The 19775-nt window shown below is 37.2% G+C and overlaps 1 protein-coding gene across 5 annotated transcripts in view; it reads right to left on the bottom strand.

Moving 5' to 3' along the window:
• The window catches only part of kiaa1109 (KIAA1109 ortholog), a 407563-nt gene that overhangs the window by 53886 nt on the left and 333902 nt on the right, over positions 1 to 19775 (bottom strand). For all 5 annotated transcript variants that reach the window (XM_060851682.1, XM_060851684.1, XM_060851685.1 and 2 more), the window contains 5 exons: positions 14420 to 14658; positions 13670 to 13894; positions 7183 to 7363; positions 5748 to 5937; positions 4092 to 4253 (listed from right to left, as the gene is read on the bottom strand). In XM_060851682.1, coding sequence (XP_060707665.1) covers positions 4092 to 4253; positions 5748 to 5937; positions 7183 to 7363; positions 13670 to 13894; positions 14420 to 14658 — 997 coding nt within the window. The remainder of the gene's footprint in view (positions 1 to 4091; positions 4254 to 5747; positions 5938 to 7182; positions 7364 to 13669; positions 13895 to 14419; positions 14659 to 19775) is intronic.

Here is a 19775-nt window from a genome sequence, read left to right as displayed (position 1 = left end):
TGAACATTTCTGAAAAGAGGCATGCTTTCTCTATGTTAAAGTCTCAACTAATCAGAGTTGATTTGCCAGTTTTTCTCATTTAGTATAAATTGTTACAATCTTTTCAAATTGTGTGTACCCTAATGATGCAACATGAAAAACATTAGCAATAACATCCCTCTCTTTTCAACAAACCCATGTAATGTGATGGACCCATTGTCAGCAATGGACTATAGAAATATCTCTCCAATTGAGAAAAATAATTCATTATGAATAACTTGAGGATAACAATTCCAAGTATGGGCAAGGAGGCAGAGACTCTAGGAACTACCACAGCCAGAATGGGTGCACTGTTTGTTTTATTCTAGTCATCATGCCAACTGAGATAACTGACCTCTATAATTTATTTGATCACAGAATACCAATTTAAAATGTTGGTTTCTTTTGATCTTTCATGTAAAATACAAAGAAATTAGGTACAATATTGATGAAAAATTACAATTTATTATAAATTGTTGCTATGTACTATGTTATTTATATTAGATGGTACAATAGATGTCATAAATAATCCTCAGCATATCAATCCAGATCTCAAGTGCAGAAATAAAACAATGATGGAAGAACAACGATGCAGAAAGAGTCAGTTTATTAATGAAGTCTACTGAATTATTGCATGCTGTGAGTATGAAGAAAGAAAGGAGTTTTTCAGGATGGAAGGACTGTCCACCATTAAACAAAATGCCCTGCATGCAAGGCAGCAATAGATGGTTCATTGTGAATTTTAATATCCATAAGGAAAATATAATGATAAATAATAATGATCACTGTGAATCATAGGAAATCAGACTGGTTATCTTGGACTTTATTAATTTTCATTTGCATTTCCCTCTGTCAGCTTTCACTGCAGTATGGTAGCAGTTTTTGAAATTCTATCTTGGACATTTTGATGAGGGACATAAAGTGATTCCAGGAACAACAACACCAGAAATACCAACAGAACTACAGAAGTGTAAGCAACACTAACAAGCAGCAGTGGCTTATTCCTCAGCTGCCTGCCATTTCACAGGCCAGAAGGGCTGCACACAAAGTTCCAGTTGTAGAGGCAGTACCCACAGGTATCGCCAGAAGATTGGTTTTCTTGACATGGCTAAACAACAACTTTATGTTGTTTTATGTCGAGTGATCACTGATTCCTTCCCAATGGATCAGGTTGGCCTACATTGTCAGTGGCTGCCAACCACTGCGACCCTGAATTTCGTTGCCTCTAGCTCATTCATATCCGCTGATAAAATGTGTTCAATTTCATAATCTGCTGCCCATAAATATATCCCCCATCTAAATGATGCCAAGTTTTTCAGAACTACCATGTACGCTTACTTTGCTACTAATGATGTCAGTCAGAATGAACACCCTCAGGTTTCTTTGGGCATTCTAGTCAATCAATGTTAAGTTGTATGTGACCAGAGGAAAACTTTTATCCAACCTTGAAAAATTTGTCTTACAAATAGGGTGGCTATAAAAGTAGGTTAGAGGCTAGGAATACAGAGGAACCTTGAAGATCCAGCATTAGATTATCCAAACAAAATATTCCCCGCCCGTGTTATTCGGATAATTAAGGTTCCTCTGTTCTGCAGGAAATAATTCACCTCCAGACTCCATGAAGCCTTTCCACCAGCAACAGGAGTGTGATGGCCTTCAAGTGTTTAAGGAGTAATAATCCCCATTAATTGGTGACTCACTGCTGCCTACCAGGAAACCCATACGACTTGTGAATAGCATAAAAAATGGTGTGAATTACTCCCAACAATTTGGGCCTTGCAGGCTTCTTGTCAGATTCAGTCACCTATTTTGCCATAGCCCACATTGCTCAAGGATACCTGGCTTGTGACACAGAGTTAAGCCAATAGTGTGGATTCAATTCCACCATTGACTGGTTTACTATGAAGGACTCTTCCTTCTCAAACTGTCCTCTCACCTGAGGTGGGTTAGACCACCACTACTCATCTCTCTCTCATGAGCAAGCAGCTCTATAGTCTGGTTAACTATAATGACCTCTACTATAAGATTCTGTCCATTAATTGTTTCTCGCCACAGATGCTGCCTGACTTCTAAGTTATTCCAGGACTCTTTGTTCTTATTTCAGATTTCTGGCAATCAGTTTTTTGCACAAAGTCACAATGGGCACTCCTCTAAGTTCTGTGGACTGCTACTGTTATGCAATTATTTTTCCAAATTATCCATGACTGAGAGATCTTATTTAATGCTACAGAATTAACCATAACACTCATTTGTTAGCTTGATAAGCTACTGTGCCTACTCATCGGAAATTTGTCAACTCTCTCCAAAGGAATTGTTACATGGTAGAAATTAACATGTTGAAAGGGATTAAAGCTTGAATGAATTTTAATGCTCCACCTGAACTGCTGAGTAATAAGCAGCTAGGCTTAAAACACAGCTATTCCAGGACAAACCCTAAACAGGTTATGGACAAAATATTTACTCAAGAATACGCTTATTAGCAGAGACAAACAGATGCTCATAACATGTCAACACTAACAACATTTTTACCCTTTAATGTGTACTAGCACTTACAAATAGAGCAAAATAAACCCTCAAATGAAGGAAGAAGGAAAAGGATGGTAAATTAATTTTTGCTCCTGTTTCCTATATTTCATAACTGTAGCCTGAGTGCACACTTGATTTCTACCAATCCAAAGTAGTTCAAATATTAGGATGACCTCGCTTTGAGATACTATATCTGTACCAATGCTCGGAAAGATACCCATACATGCTGGTAATGTCCTTCATATTTACATTCTACCAAGCTACTTTGGAATAGATGATTGAAAAGCAATGATAATGATCACCCTTCAGTTTTCAGGTGGCTACTTTAAAATTCCAATTAAAACAAAATGAACCTCTACTTTCAAATACGTAAATATTATCAGAACATATTCCAATGTTTGGTGTAAAGTAATTTTTAGATGTCAGGTTAATTTGATAATTCAGTCGACTACTTTCTTATCCAGCTGATAGTGGAGAAATGTTTATCTGTGTACATGGATTTAAGAAACTCAAGGCGCATATTCCATATTCGGATGCCTGTTAAAAACAATTTTGGGGTGACCCTTGACTAGTCACCAAGATTTATAAGTAAAGCTTATGATCAGAAAGAAATGGTACCCTGAAACTATTTCATGATCAACAGGGTGCAGACTTGAGTTAAGAGAGGTTGAGTAGGTTAGGATTGTTTTCATTAGAAAAAAGGAGATTGAGGCAGGGGCCTGATTGAGGTCTACAAAATCATGAAGGGTATAGACAAGGTAGATAGAGATCGGCTTTTTCCCAGGGTAAGGAAATCAATAATGAAAGGTCACGTGTTCATGGTGAGAGGTGAAAAGTATAAGGGGGACATACGTGGCAAGTACTTTACACAGAGGGTGGTAAGTGCCTGAAACATATTGCCAGCAGAGAAAATAGAGGCAGGCACGGTAGATTCATTTAAGATGGGTCTGGACAGATGCATGAGTAGGTGGGGAGCAGAGGGATACAGATGCTTAGGAATTAAGCAACACATTTAGACAGTCAGTTTGGATTGGCTCAGGCTTGGACAACCAAAGGGCCTGTTCCTGGGCTGTAAATTTTCTTTGTTCTTTGTTCTAAAGCATTTTAACAGTAGAAACCTTCTAGAAGTTAATAAAATCATGAGAGGCATAGATAAGGTGAATTGCAAAGGTCTTTTCCAGAGGATAAGGGAGTTCAGAACTAAAGGGCATATTTTTAAGAGAAAGATTTAAGAGACCTGTGGGTCAACATGAGGTAGTAGGAGATACAGGTACAGTTACAACATTTAAAAGACATCTGGACAGGTACGTAAATACGAAGGTTTAGTGGAATATGGGCCAAATGCAGGCATATGGGACTAGTTTAGTTTGGGAACCTTTTTGGCATGAATGAGTTGGACCAAAGGGTCTGTTTCCATACCACATGACTCTAGAGAACATAAATACAAATAGCTAAAATTCAAGTTAGATGTCAGACAGACTCATTGGACTGTTCATTAATATTAACATGTGCCAAGAGAGAAGAAAGTTTCTCGAATTATGAGATACCTGTATAATGTCTTTCAATTGGAGTTATAGGAATTGTTTCCAGAGCTTTTTCTAGGAAGTCCAGCAGGCCAGGACTGATCACCATTTCTTCAGGAAGAGATTGTAAAGCAACCCAAGCATACAGTTTCGCTGTTTTCACACCTCCACTTCCTTTTCCTTTGGCTGCAAGAATTATGCATTATTGTAAAGATAACCTGAAATATGATTTTCTTTCATTTGAGACACAAAAAATTAATTAGAATTCCGATAATAGCAGTGAATTTGGAAACCACTAGTGAAAAAAATCTAATTTTGCTCTTTGATAGTTTAGACCAAGTAAGATACAAATTAAAATTTAAAATATTGTCCACTATTATAATTAAAGAAATACTTGATCCAGTCACCACATGTTAACTGTGGAATATTTGAGATAATGTGAGAAACGCAAGTTGTAACAAATCATCACTTTAACTGGAACTATATTTTGATAGAAATTGAAAGGGACTGGAATTCACACGGAGCGTGGGCTCCCTGCAGACAAATCCTGCTTCACTTAGCTAGTTGCCCTGCTTGACAATGGTCCATTAATTAGTACGAGGCATCAATAGGAGGATGACCCATCTCACAGAGCTGCTGGTCAATTGGAGTCCTGGAGCATAGTGGCATCATCATGCCAAAGCAATGATTACTGCCAGTGTTGCAGATAGGCCAAGGAGTTGGAGTTCAGCAACAATCTTAGTTATTCAAGAACATTCAAGATCCCACTTGGGTCATGATGACAGAGTTAGAATGGACATGGCAAATCAAAACGGCAGTATCAGAGCCCAGTAAATGACATAGGGGGCTCAAGGAAAGATGCAATATTGGCCACTGATCAGCAAAACACAGGTTTAAAGATGTCAAGCTACATGAGAGATGAAGGCCATTCCTGCAGCCAACTATATAAAAATGGTGATATGATAAGGCCTTTAATCGGGCAGTGTGTTTGGGCCTCAATTGGGCCAAAGACTGGCAACCCATATGATGGCTCTCATGTTGCCTGCAAAAACATGAACTGGGCAGCATAGATGGACTGGGTGTGGATTTACTGGTGAGGGCACAGCATTCTACCCTCTGCCCACAGTATCCAAAAAATTCAGTGCGCATGATGTGAGAAATTAACCACGTATCATAAAATTTTGAAAAATTAGATGAGATTAGTTTACAGCATTCTAAAACAAAACAATTTAAATACAATTGCTTGAAACTTATTTATTATTACAACTTTAGCAAGTCTTTTGCACTCTTTATTCTCCTCATCCTGCTGTCCATACAATCTGCAGCATAAATAAATGTTGCTAAACTTTGGAGAACAAATCACAAATAAGAACATTATAATTATATCTCATTACCAAAATGAAAAAAAAGCTCAGAAAAGGCTGAATTAACATTTAAACATCAACGCATTTCATTATATAGAAGCACAGATGTTGGTAAGCTTCTTGAAGGTTACTTCGATGATATTTGTGTTGTTTGATAAACAATTTAAATTGTAAAACAAGGCAAATTAGCTACAATATTGATTGCATTCTGTTCTCCTGAAATTAAATATCCTCAACACATTATATGCTGTTCTATGCAAAACATAAAATTGTAAGGTTCTATTTCTACAAAAACAGAAATCCATAAATTGTATACCTGATGGTAATGGTGGGGGAGGGGGAGGAAGCAGGAAGTTAGCCTTGCTGTAATTAGTAGTGGATGCAGGGGGAGGACCGCTATCTTTCATACCATACAGTTTGGATTCTTTAGACAGAGTTCTTGGCAAAGATGATCCTCTGGAGGTATTTGGAGAATCTGCCTTCAGTGTTTTGGAGTTGTAATGCAACTGTTAAAATAAAATGATCACTTATGACTTTTTAATCAAACTAAATTTTTCAGTAATCGTTTACTGAGACCCAGTCAAAAAATTGTCAATGTTTTCTTATAAATATCAACTAGAAAAGGAATCGAACAGATATGCTAGGACAATCCATGTAGCTGTTTCTCTTTTTTTTTATTCCCTGCAGGAAATAGGATGGCAAACTGCAACTACAGCCTACCAACCCTCTTCAGTCCAGGTTAATACCAATTTATAACCCTTGCTCATCCCCATGGCCCCTGAGAACCCCTACATGAACTTAGTGCCCCAGTCACCTACTACCTTTGCATTTCCAACTACCATAACAAAGTGGCTAGTCATAATTTGGAGATGCTGGTATTGGACTGCAGTGTACAAAGTTAAAAATTACACAACACCAGGTTCTCGTCCAACAGGTTTATTTGGAAGCACTAGCTTTCGGTGCGCTGTTCCTTCATCAGTTCAAAGCGGCTAGTAACCAGTTCAGTCAGACCTCAGGAACCATGCTGAGATGAAAAACATTCTAAGCATCTATTATAAATTTCACTACAGAAAAACAGTCTCATTCATGAAAGACCATTCAACTTGTGTAAATCCCCTCAAGATTATCTCTGAAAATCATTTGTCCTCAGAAGCGCACATCAATTCCCTGTCAATTAATTTGCAACAACACCTCCTGTTTCCTAATCCCCAAACTTTAATGATGTTAGACTGTAGAAAAGCCAAGCATCATTGTTATGAAAATCTGTCTGACATTGAAGTTTGACCTCCAGGTCAGTATCCCACCCACTATTTGTAAAGGAGCCTTCATGGCTCTGAAATTCCAGCCCATTTTCTGACTGCATTCCAATCCTCTCTAAACCTGGAAAATGGCATAAGAAATTATAGGCTCAATAAAGCCAGCATAATGCAAGTGCATTAAAAAAAAACCTGCATTAAAAGTAGAGTTGTTTGAAAACCTTTAACTGTGTTTGAAGTAAATAATTAGCTGCATCTTAAATGAACAATAAATCCAGCTTGCTCTCAAAGAAAAAAAGGTTTTAAACAGATTGCCTTCCTCACCAATGTTACCTACATACGAAGTAAAATAATGGAGATGTAATATCAACAACAATGATTTTGTATTGCAAATCTTAAAAGTAATATTAATATCAAATAACCTTTTTTTTAAAAAATGCAGAGCAAATCATTATTACTTCTTTTAAACACAGTTTATAAGCTTCCTCTTATTACCTTTACATCTACTCCTGGAATGTAAAATACTGTGTTCTCGAACTCCGTCGTTTTAGTTTGTAGAGTATGCGGCACTTTTTTTCCACCTATTAAGTGTGAAGTTGATTGATAATTCTGATGTGTTTTTCTCCTTTTTGCTGGAGTATCTTGATCCAAATTTTTTAAACTCTTCTCAATACTCCTGCACAGTAATACAATTTATTTTAACATTGCCAATTTCAGAGCTCTAAACTACATAAATATGCACATCCAAATAAACATTATATTGTAATGAAACAAATTCTACAGTAACATTAAAGTAACTGTCCATTTGATTTGAACAGTGTTAGCATAGAGTACCCAAAAGAAAATCAATCTATTGTTTTCTGATTTTTCAAGGTTCCAGAAACAAAAGTTTGTTCGTAAAGAAAGTGTAGTATTCAATCATCTGAAATTACTGCAACAATTACATTTCATTATTTCCTTAAAATCATCCATCTGCACTACAGCCACAATATCCTGAACTTATTGTTGTATACATTGAGTTATTTGGACTTCCTCTTTAAGTTCATAAATTGCACTGCATAATAGAACATCTGTGTCAAATGTAAGAATAAAAGAAAGAGGTGTAAGCCATTTGAATCTTTGACTCTGTAGCCTGCACACCCCGCCCCCACAATTCAACAAAATAACAGTTGATCCAATTGTTGTGCAAACTCCAATTTCCTGATCAAACAATCTCTCCAACCAAAACTCCACAGCTCTCTGAAGTAAAGAATTCCAAAGAAAAAACATGCTAAGAGAGAAGATATTCCAACTCACAACTTTCTTAAATGGGAGACAACTTACTTTGAAAGTGCATTCTCTAATTCTATATGTTTCCCACGATGAGAAACATCCTCTTAGCATATACCCTGTTAAAGTGTTAAACCCTCTCATTGTGTTGTAGGTTTCAATACAATTACTTCTCATCCTTCTAAATTCCAATGAGCATAGGCCCAACGTATTTAATCTTTCCTCATAAGACAGCCCCTTTATCCCAAGGAGTGTTCTTTGAACTGCTTCCAATGCAAGTACAACCATCTTTATAATAAGACAAAAACTGAAGGAAATAAAAAGACGTGTTCTAGATAACTTGTCTTGAGCCATCTTCCGACATTCACTGAAACTTATCCACAACCGCTCTGGGACATCCACCATTCAACAGTGCCGAGGTTGACATTACCTTCTGCTGCTCTCTGCTTTGCCCTCTAGAAGAGGCCTCTGTAGGTTTTCAGTTCAAATCAATTGGCCGAAATACTGACATATTCTTCCTTTCTGGATGCCACTGTAGAGTTCATTTTGCTCTTACAATTTCAAATACTGTTTCCTTTGCCTTACAGCCTATACATTGAAATTTTAGCACATGTCTGAGATCCACAATTTAAAGGCCTCTATTTTTTTCCAAGAGATTTATAGTTATTTTCTGGGTTTTTGACTTATACTGGAAGGTGTACAGAATGTAGCATCTTATGTGTGGTTTCTATGTTACAAATCTGAGCTTTCATGTTGTTCATGCTAGAACTCATGCTTGCAGCTGACATCTTATTGTAAATGGTAAGTGTGCTAGATGTTAACCTCAAAGGTTTTTGGGTTGAAAGCTGCAACCAATCCAAATTCTAGTACAATATAAGGCTTATTCAGTCATAGAGTTACACAGCATGGAAACAGCCCTTTTGGCCCATCTCATCCATACTGACCAGGTTTCCTAAATTGAACTAGTGCCATTTGCTGGCATTTGGCCCATCTCCTATCCATGCGCTCGACAACTTGGCTTTTAAATGTTGTAATTGTACCCATCTCCACCACTTCCTCTGGCAGCTCGTTCCATATATGTACCAACTGTAAGAAAAAGTTGCCCCTCAGGTCCCTTTTAAATCTTTCCACTCTCACCTTCATACTATGCCCTCTAGCTTTGGATCCCTAACTTGGGGAAAAAAATTGGTTATTCATTTAACAATGACTCTCGTGATTTTAGCAGGGAAACTGATGCGAAATATTCACTTAGGATCTCCCTCATCTCCTGTGGTCCAACATATAGATAGCCTTGTTGATCTTTAAGGGGTCCTATTCTCTTCCTCGTTGCTCTTTTGCCCCTTAATGTACTTGCAGAATTTCTTGGGAATTTTCTCAAACTTATTTATTGAAGCAAATAAGCTTAAGTAGAATGTTCACTTTTTACCCCGTTAGTTTCCCTCTTAAGTGTACCCCTGCCTGCACTCCCTATGCTCCTCAAGGGATTCACTTGATTCTAGTTATCTGACAATATGACTCCTTTTTTGGACCAAACTCTCAATACCTCTGGTCATTCAGTGTCCCCTACTCCTGCCAGCCTTGCCTTTCACAATTAACTGGAACATGCTGTCCCTGAACTCTTGTTATCAGTTTTGAAAGCTTTCTACTTGCCAGATGTCCCTCTACTTGCAAACAGCCTCCCCCTAACAACTTTTGAAAGTTCCTGTCTAGTACCATCAAAATTGGCCATGTCCCAATTTACAATGTTAACTTGTGGACCAGGCATATTCTTTTCCATAACTATTTTAAAACTAATAGAACTAGTCACTTGTTCCAAACTGTTCCACTCCAAACACCTCAGTGCCCTGCCTTATTTCCCAAGGGTCAAGTTTTGCCCCTTCTCTGGTAGGGCCATCTACATTTTTTTTGAACACACAAATTCCTCCCCATCCAACCCCTTATTACTATATTAGTTCCAGTCTGTGTTTAGAAAATTAAAATCCCTTACTATTACAACCCTATTATTCTGACAGCTATTTGCGATCTCCCTGCATATTTGCTCCTTAATTTCCTGCTGACTAAACAGTAAAGGGTAACCATGTGGAAGCCTTGGCCGAAAAGATATATTCTTGGAGTAACAAAAAGGTTTGTTATCCATTTGTGAAAAAGCAAGTTACAGGAGAATAAGACTAGATATCTATGTTGTGACACAGTGGTAGTATCCCTACCACTGAGCCAGGAAACCTGGGGCAAGTCTCACCTTAATAATATCTCTGAACAGGTTTACCAGAAAATAGTTTGTATCTCCTACAAATAGTAATTCAGTCTAAGCTACATGATTATGGACTACACAGTCTATCCCACTCCAGGATTTGAGCATAAACATCAACACTCCAGCACAGTACCAAATGAGTGGTGCTCTGTTGGAAGTGTATTCTTTTGGATAAGATCTTAAATTAAAACACTTCAATCTCCCAGGTCAGCATGAAAAATCCTACAGTAGAGAAAAGGCAAGTTATGCTTGGAACATTAGATATTTATCGCTCAAATAAAGCGCAAATCAGAATATTTAGTCAATATCACTGATATTTTTGGGAACTTAATATGCTCAAATTGGCAGTACTGTTCCCAGTTACTGCATTTCAAGACTACTTAATTGGCTGTAAAACAATTTGGAACCACAGTAACCATGGAAGGCATTTCTCTCTAAGTCATAATCGTGACTTGGAAAGTAACTTGCAGACAATAGAGTTGCAATGTGTCTGCTACCTGGGGTGAGGAGGTGGGAGCTTAAAGTATTTCTTGGCTTGCATCTTTGTGGATGGCAAACAGGCTTTGTGGAGTCAGGTGGTGAATTGCTGTGGAATTCCCAGTCTTTGACTTGCTTTTTCCAATGCTTTTTCCAACAACAGCTGCCCCAGTTGAACGTGCAATCAATGGCAACCTCCGGGACGTTGACAGTGAAAAGCCATTGAATGACCATGAGGAAGTGCTCAGACATTTTTTTTGTTGAAGATATTCATTGCCTGGCAATTGTGTGGCATGACTGATACTTGCTATATAATGTCCAAGTTCTGAATACTGTTCAGGTTATGTTATATGCAAGCAGGACTGCTCCATTATCAATGCACATTCACAGTCTCATCTTCAGTGGGCACATCCACTTTGGACCTTATGATGAAGGAAAATTATTGAGAAAACAACTGAAGATGGTTTGATGGGACACTGGCCTAAAGGAACGTTATAGTGATATGCAGGGGATGAGGTGATTGGCTTTCAACAACCACAACCATCTTGCTAACCATGACTTTACCCCATGAAAATTGTATCCCAGATTACCACTGACTTCAATTTTATGAGGAGTCCTTGATGCCACACACTGTCAAATTATGCCAACATTGTCACTCTCACCTCACCTCTGGAACTTAGCTGTTTGTTCGTATTTTGACCAAAGCGTGAATGTGATCAGGAGACAAATGGCCCTAGTAAACCCAACACAAGTAGCAACGAGCAGGTTATTGCTATTAGGAGCTGCTTAAAGCAACTGTCAACAACCTGCGCCACTTGGTTGACCACTGAAAATACAGTAATGGGACGGTAATTCAACAAATTGCACTCCTCCTGCTTTTTGTGGACAGGGCACATCTGGTAATTTTTCACATTGTCCGGTAGCAGCCAATGTTTAGATGTATTGGACCTGGCTAGCAGCAAAGCTAGTGCTGTAGAACAAGTCTTCAAGCCTAAATCCAATAGCCCTTGCTTCTCCCAACTGCGTTCGGGTGGTTCTTGGTATCACAAGCAGTGAAATAAGTCAACTGATGCTGATATACAAGATGGCCACGGATCTTAGATGGAGGCCAAGATGAATCACCCACTTGCCATTGCCGACTAATAATCATTTGAAGCAGCTTTAACCTTGTATTTAAAATTCATGTGTTGGGCTCTGCCCTGACTGAAGATGGGAATTTTTGTGGAATCTCATTCTCAATTACTTCTTCAATTGCAAAAACATTGCCATAAAAACACAACAAGTCATTAAAACCCTTCCAAGAACACATTGTGGTTCTTCTACAAATACTACAACAAGTCTGACAAAAGCATCACACCTGCAAATTGGATGGCTAAATAATGTAGGTTGAGCACATTATTATGATAAAAGGATGTTAACTTGATCTATCTAAATTGGTATGTCAAATTACCCTTAGACTCTTCAAGCATGGGTTGCCACGTGGATAAGCAATGCTGCCACAATGTTCAGCTGTTCCAATTTCTGTTTCTTGTGGCACTATTGAAACAAATTTGCGGCCAGTGTTTATCCTACTCTGGCCTCTTGTCCTCTTCTGTCACCCTTTAAGTGGTAGTTTTGCCTTTAGTTTTCCAGATTCTAAGGTGTGGAATTTGCTCAATGAACCTTTCCACGTCCTCTCCGTTTTAACGCCTTCCCTAAAATACAGCCCTTTGACTAAGGCTTTGGCCCACTGACCCCATATCTCCTTTGGCTCAAGGTCAAATTTTGGCTGATTTGGATATGAACCATTAAAGGTGTTATCGCAATTGAAATGCAGTTGTCGTACTTGTTAATCAGAATATTGTCCAGTTGGAACATCATATGATTAGATTGTCACCTGACAAAACTTCCAGTGATGCAGCTAATCAGATTTCGCAACTCCATGTGAGTTTACAAAATGGGGATTTATTTTTGTTCACTGGTGTGTCTTCATAGAAGGCGTGGAATCTGGAAACTAATGCAGGTATACAACTGAAAAATTGTTTTGGAGTTGCTCAATTGTGTGCTGATAGTCTGACTTGAATACACCTACGATTGCATTATTAACTGCAAATTCTTCTTAGTCTAATTCTAAGTAATATGTCAGGGAATACAAATAGGCAACAGAGTAAATAAATTTAAGAGTAATTATTTATTTTATAACCAAGGAGGAATCAAGAGGCCATAAATATTTCTGTTTAAGTCCTCAGAAATCATCTACTTTTTCACATCGTATTATGTTAGAGTTTGGGAGTATTTTTAATCCTCAAATATTGAACTGAATTTTGTAAACAAAAAAATGGATATTGGCGCAGAATTGCTTGGAGAGTAAGTAAATTTAATACACAATTTAATCTTAGGGAATAAATCATCTAGCAAGTTGCAGTGAGGACAAGATATCCCATCAGTTAAGAATCACTACAAATTACTGGACACCTTACTCTATTCCACTGTTAATTTTCAAGAAAACAATTGATCGCTGTTAATGTCCTGGTGATTTTGAAGTAATTATTGAATTTCTCAATTAATTCCCAATTAAATGTGCTCCTAAAAGTTAAAGCTTGGGAACCAAAACCATGGACATGCCTGCATGACATAAATTGCTCCTGCGATCTTTTAAAATTTAATTTGTTTTGATTTTTCTTTGCCTCTTTGTCTGACTGCATTCTTTCTTTCCTGTTGTTTATTTAACTTGTTTCTGATTCAACTCTATTCTATGATTTCCTACACTGTCATTCCTCAGAACTGTTACTTACTAATGAAACAGACCATCAGCCCTGTCATTCACTAAGTTACCAGATTTTCCATTGTCACTTGTTACAATTTTCAGTCAAAACATGACAGAACTGAAAGGTGACGGAGAAATGTCTAATTAACTTAAGTGCATATTCTTGAAGCCAAGTATTATATTTGTAGTGCAAGTATTTACACACAAAGACAAGAACAGCAAATAAAGGATTTTCATACCTTTTAATGTTGAATTCATCATGTTCTGCTTGCTGCAGCTGCTGTGTAGTTGGATGTAGTACACATTTTCCACTCTCAATCTCCACACGAACATCAAGCTCGAAATCAATGTTCCGTTCTGTTGCAGTATTTAGGGAATTTCTATTTATTGATGTTGAAGGCCAACGATCAGTAAAAAGTTGTTGGACTGCAGCAAGCCCTGCATTTTTTTTACGTATGTTATGTCTGCAGGATAGATAACGCAAATAGTCTCAGAAACACAGCACACACAATATTGACCTTTAGTAACTGTTCTCACTTATCCCTCTCGGCATTCTGAACTTCTGTAAAGAAAGAAGCTGTAAAAAGGGTTGGAAAGGGGAAGAAAATGACGGCAAGGGGAGTGGGGTGGCAAAGAAAGAAAATCTGAGAATGGCAGACTGAGGTGAAAGAAAAAGCTGCAAGAGGGATGATGGTTGATGGGGTGGGGTGGGATGGGGTGGGGTGGGATGGGGTGGGGTGGGTTGGGGTGGGGAGGTCAGGTGAAGAAAAAGGCTCCATGGCGGGTGGAGGGAAGAATCAGACACTGCGGACAAAGGGTGAGGGAGGCAGATGTGGGTGGGAGAAGTGGACCAGAAAAAAATGACAATCCTATTGTGTAGTTCACATGAAATTTTACAGTTTGACATCACGCTTTCAAATTTTATTTTCAATATATCTTGGAGACAATTATTCAAGAATTTTGGAAAGAAAAAGACAAAGTGTACTCACGGTGTCCTCCTGATGTATTGAGGTTTTTCTTTCTCATATTCTTCATCGCGGTCAGACTCTTCACTAGAAGATGACAAACTGTCGTCTCGCTTTGCATCATCAAGCTGGAAGGCAATTCTTTGTTGAACGACATGTGGGGTTCTGGGTGAACTAAACACTGAACGTTCACTGATGGGTGAGTAATGAGATGGACTATCGGCAGTGATTGATAACAGATCCAATTCTGTCTCCTCAGGGAACTGATGCCATAAAAAATTGAGAAGTTCAAAATTACTTTTACTCCTATGTATGCGGTAGCAATCTCAGGTTAGTTTAAATTAGAACCCAATCTCAATCCATGCTTTACTTGAGCAGACAGAATGGTTTTGTAATATGGAATGAGCATTGATACATTTGACAATTTATTCACCGGCCTAGATATTTTCTAAAATCTGTAACAGAGACTGGGTGAAATCTTATGTGGGTTATTCTTCTGCGAATCTAAATTACCTCTACAAAGTTGGTGTAAGTTTAAATCTTTTATCAACATTATTGTCCTTATTACTTCATTAGTCACTGCTTATTGTTGGACAATCAACAAATTCTATTTTGCAAACAGCAATGCTATCAGTCAAAATTTATTTTCTGACTCAACACTTCAGATTATAAAATCCTCTTGCTCAGTTTGTTTTTCAGCAAGGTAGAAAGTGTCACATTATCTAGAATGGGGGTACTTACTCATATGATTATTCTTTCAAAAAAGTCACATATAACAAGCTTGAGTGAAATGAATTTGAGCAGTTTCATTGCAAATGTGCCTTACCATCAGTCTAAATCAGAAAGTTGTTTATAATTCCTTACTAAATACTAATTTTACTCAGAGGTCACATAATAATAAGTACACAAATCAAGTAAAATGTAACATAAAAGAAATGCATATCTAAGGCATGATTTAGAGATGCTAATGTTAGACTGATGAAGGAGGGGCACTCCAAAAGCTAGTACTTCCAATTAAACCTGTTGGACTATAACCCGGTGTTGTGTGATTTTTAACTTTGTACATCTAAGGTAGGTTGTGCAGGAGGGAAGAGAAAACCTTGCTCTGATTCAGAAGAAACATGTTGCGTTCCACAGCACAAACTCCCTTTTCATGATGGGCAAAGCTGTTAACAAGAAAAAGTTCAATTTCGCTGAAAAACTAAATATCAACAACAGCAAATGATGGTTGGGGAAAAAATAAGTCATTTAAGCATTTGACTTCTAAAGGTAACCTTTGGGAGGCTGCATTATCCTCTTGGTGGTATTAACCTGATTTCCACTACTGATATCCCATGGTGTGCGCTACTATTGCCTGTTTGTGGTTATGAGTAAGGTTTGTTTGAGGTAGAGTGGTTGCCATCATCCTTTGTACATATTTTGTCTAATGATCAGTGGTAGTTGAATCGCCGAGTCCTTACAGGGGAGTACTCTTCTTAATTAACAAGCTAATTTATTAGATGATGGCAGTAACTACAACTACACTACTCAGGCTTAATTACTAGAATTTGCAGGAGCTGTACAAAATACATCTAGTCCTAATGAAAGCTAGTGTAAAACTTCATGCCTTCACTCACATACTGTGCGTGACATCACCAGCATGGGTGGAGTTTAGTGTAACAAGACCATCAAAGCCTTCAGATCTATTACCATTTACAAAATTCTTTGTCAGGTAATCTCTAATCTTTCATAGCTAATTAGCAAAATAACTTTTAGTTTCTTGACCAGATAAAACAACATTAAGAGCAAGTATACAAAACCAAAAGATTGCTCCAAGTTGTAAAAGTTGATTCAAGTTGAATCACATTGGAGAAAATATCAAAAGGTTAGTTGAGTGGTGTTTTTAAGAGATAAATACTGAACCAACAGTATGTAAAGAAGTATTCCAATTTCTTTTCTACATCCCCATATTCAAAAAGTAGTATGCCAGTAAAATACAGGAATTGGCATTGTGGTAACAAGGAACTGCAAATTTACTTGGTGCTCTTTGCAACATTGAAGCATTTGCGGTTCAAAACCTTGGATTTAACATAAAATGAATTTATGTATGCATATGGATCCAAGACAAGAGATAATCGAGCAGTAGAACACAGTCTGCACTGCCGAGATATGTACTTCTCGTTGGGAAACATCTTGGAAAAACATTCTACAGATCATTTGAGCATTGAAAGTGTATGATTATTTCCCACAGAATTAATGCCTCAACAAAGTTCCTTACAGTGCAAGTAGCATAATGTAGGAAATAAAAGCTTTGATTTATTTTTGAAGTTGAAAATGTACTCTCATTCAAATGGGATACACCCAATGTTGCTGAGGAAAAGTAATCATGAAAATTCTGGCTACAACTTCTTCCTTCATTATAGGGATGGTGCAGAGAAGTAAACAAATGAAATGGTATATCCCCATTCAAACAATACGCGAGAAGGCATAAACCTGGCACTACTGGTTAGTCAAACCAGGGTTGCTCATGGAGAAACTCTCAGAGACATCGACCGGAGATAAAATTAATTGATACTTGGTCAAAGAGAGAAAAGGATAGAAGGTTGATCAGCATCATGGAATTGAAGTTATGTATAAGGAGTTTTAAAAGAGATTTGGCAAATTACTACATAACAGATTCAGAACAGAAAAATTGAAGCTAATGGGATTTAATGAACAATACCTTCAAGAATATCAACTCAGCTTTTGACTGAAAGCAGAGAATAAGAAATACCTCTTTTCGACATTGGAGGGAAGTATACAGTGGTGTCCACAAATAAATCAGGGATAGGATTAGTTTTTTTAATTAATATATTTTAAAACACAAATTAGGCTGTTACTAATTCTGGAAACCATTATTTAGGAAGAATGTCAAACCCTTAGTCAAATGATAGAGATGATAGAGAATGATCCCATGCTTGAAAGACTTCAGTTATCTGAAGGCCAGAGAAAATGGGATTGCTATTCAAATGTTTATAATTGCATTGATGTTCAATAAATAACTCCCAACAAGTAAAAAGATTTTGAGCATATAATGATAGCAAAGAAATGTCAACAAGATGAAAAGAGCTACAGGTTCATTTAAGAAAAAAGTTCTTCCTTCCCTATAGTGCCTGTAACTGTCCTACAAGCATGGAAGTTGAATAAAGACAACATCAATATTTTGCTTATTAAGCTAATGAGGGACTTAAGAACAAGGTGAAAAATGTGAATAATTGCATATTTTAAGGTACAATTTGATCAACGCAAAATATTCCTCCTGTTTTAAAAAGGACGATATATTAGGTTAAAATTCTTTGGGTAATGGCAAACATCCTGTTGGGCAAATCAACAGATGTAAAAGCAATTTTTGAGAAGATTTGTAGCTCAGGTTGATGGTAAGTATGTAAGTTAGCTTTATGAGCTTGAAGATTTATTTTCAGACGTTTTGTCACCATTCTAGGTAATATCATCAGTGAATGTGTCTGATGAAGTGCTGGTGGTGTTTATTGATGGGAGTTCTGGTTAGAATGCCATGCCTCTAAGAATTCTTGTGCATGGCATTCTAACCAGAACCAACAATAAACACTTTGATTTAGATTCTATCCACCTTCCCTTGAAAAAAAGAACCGGAAATGACATCACCCACCTTAAGAAACCAAGACCTATAAATAGAGAGACGGGACATACCACAAGCGCTTCACCAGAGACTCTCACTGATGTTACCTAGTATGGTGACGAAACATCTGAAAACAAAGCTCAACTTACATACTCAGCATACGTATCGGTGCTGAAAAAATTAAATTTGCTGCGTGATGATCATGTATGGATAGGCCAGTTTTAGGTTTTGTCTAATCTGCGAAATGTAAACACTATTCAGTAAGGATCAATCAATACGGGATCCACAACTCATTCTTTCTTCCTCTGTACTTTACACATTGAGGACAACTACAGAAACCCCACCATCACTAAAGATATGCACTGGATTCTGATTCCAGTAGAAATGCAGAACAGCACTTTGTTTACAAACAGCATTAACAATTATTTGAGTGGACAGATATTTATGATCCCAGCTGATAGTAATATTTGACAAGTAATACCTCAGAGTGAAAACTGGCTTCATAAACCATTTCTTATTATTTACTAGTGAAATCATTGACTGAGTTACGGTCACAAGAGGCGACCAATATTCTTTTAACAAAAGAACATAAAGATGTACTACACAAGGAAAAATCACAACTATATCAGATGACTAGAATACTCTCATTGCAAATGTCAAAAAAAAATTCAGGCCTTTTACCTTAGCAACAGCTTTACAGGTACTTCAGTGAATAGTCATCCCTATGTCCATGCTCTGCTGCAACTGATTTTCTTTTGGTAAATTTCTGCTGTGCATTCATTAAGTGCTATTTTCTTTATTTAATGTCTCTCTCAGAGACCCTCAAAGCAAACTACAAATGCAGCACACATATTGGTGAACAAGGATTCCCTACACTTGTCTTCAATAGCTTTCTAAGATGTATTTCTTTCTGACACTTGCACATCCTCTGCTTCTGGAACTTCACTGACATCTGAACAACTCACTACTTCTGCCCAGCCCCCTCTGATTGGAGACTGGTACTAACAGCATCTCTGCAAACACAAATACATTTCAATTATCTCCCAAGAGGCTTGCTGGGCATTCAGCTTAAATCAAATGACTTTCTCTAAATGCTGTTTTGAACTCACTTTTCAAAATGATTTTCTGACCTGTTTAAAAAAAAGTTAGACCTTCACAGAACTGAAAACTAAATCCATTTTCCTCCAATATAGAACCTAAGATCTCAAGTAACAATAATATACAAAGAATCTTCATCAGACAATAATATAAGAAAATGGTGTTAGCATACAATGAAAGCAAAGCATTAAGTGAAATACATTTCCTAACCATTACTATGTTTATAGTTCTCAACTTTGATTATAAAGAGAGAGTTAGGAATTTTGCCTTTACTCTATATAGACCATGGAGGATGGAGATTAAGATTAAATTCAGTAATAATCAAAATTGCCTGTAGAGCAAAAGAGTTAATTAATAAGCAAGTTACATGCAAGTTCATGAGCATTTATGAAGCATGAAATATTTCACTTCTAAATGGAATGATACTATCAATATTTCACTAAAACTTTAGTCTCATTTACAGTTGAAGTGGTTCCCTTGCAACTGCATTTTAAAGACTATATACCCTTTTAAAGTATGAGCGGTTTTCTAACAATAGCATGACAAAGTTTTCAGAGACTTGCACACTATATTTGCAACATATTTGTTACGATGCAAAAGCAATATGTGTTACTGTATATGTTGATTATCCAATAAAAAATTACATTCAGTGTAAAACTTTGAAAT

The sequence above is a fragment of the Hemiscyllium ocellatum genome, chromosome 36 (genome assembly GCF_020745735.1).
Source record: "Hemiscyllium ocellatum isolate sHemOce1 chromosome 36, sHemOce1.pat.X.cur, whole genome shotgun sequence".
Lineage (NCBI taxonomy): Eukaryota > Metazoa > Chordata > Chondrichthyes > Orectolobiformes > Hemiscylliidae > Hemiscyllium > Hemiscyllium ocellatum.
This window is presented reverse-complemented; position numbering and strand designations above follow the sequence as displayed.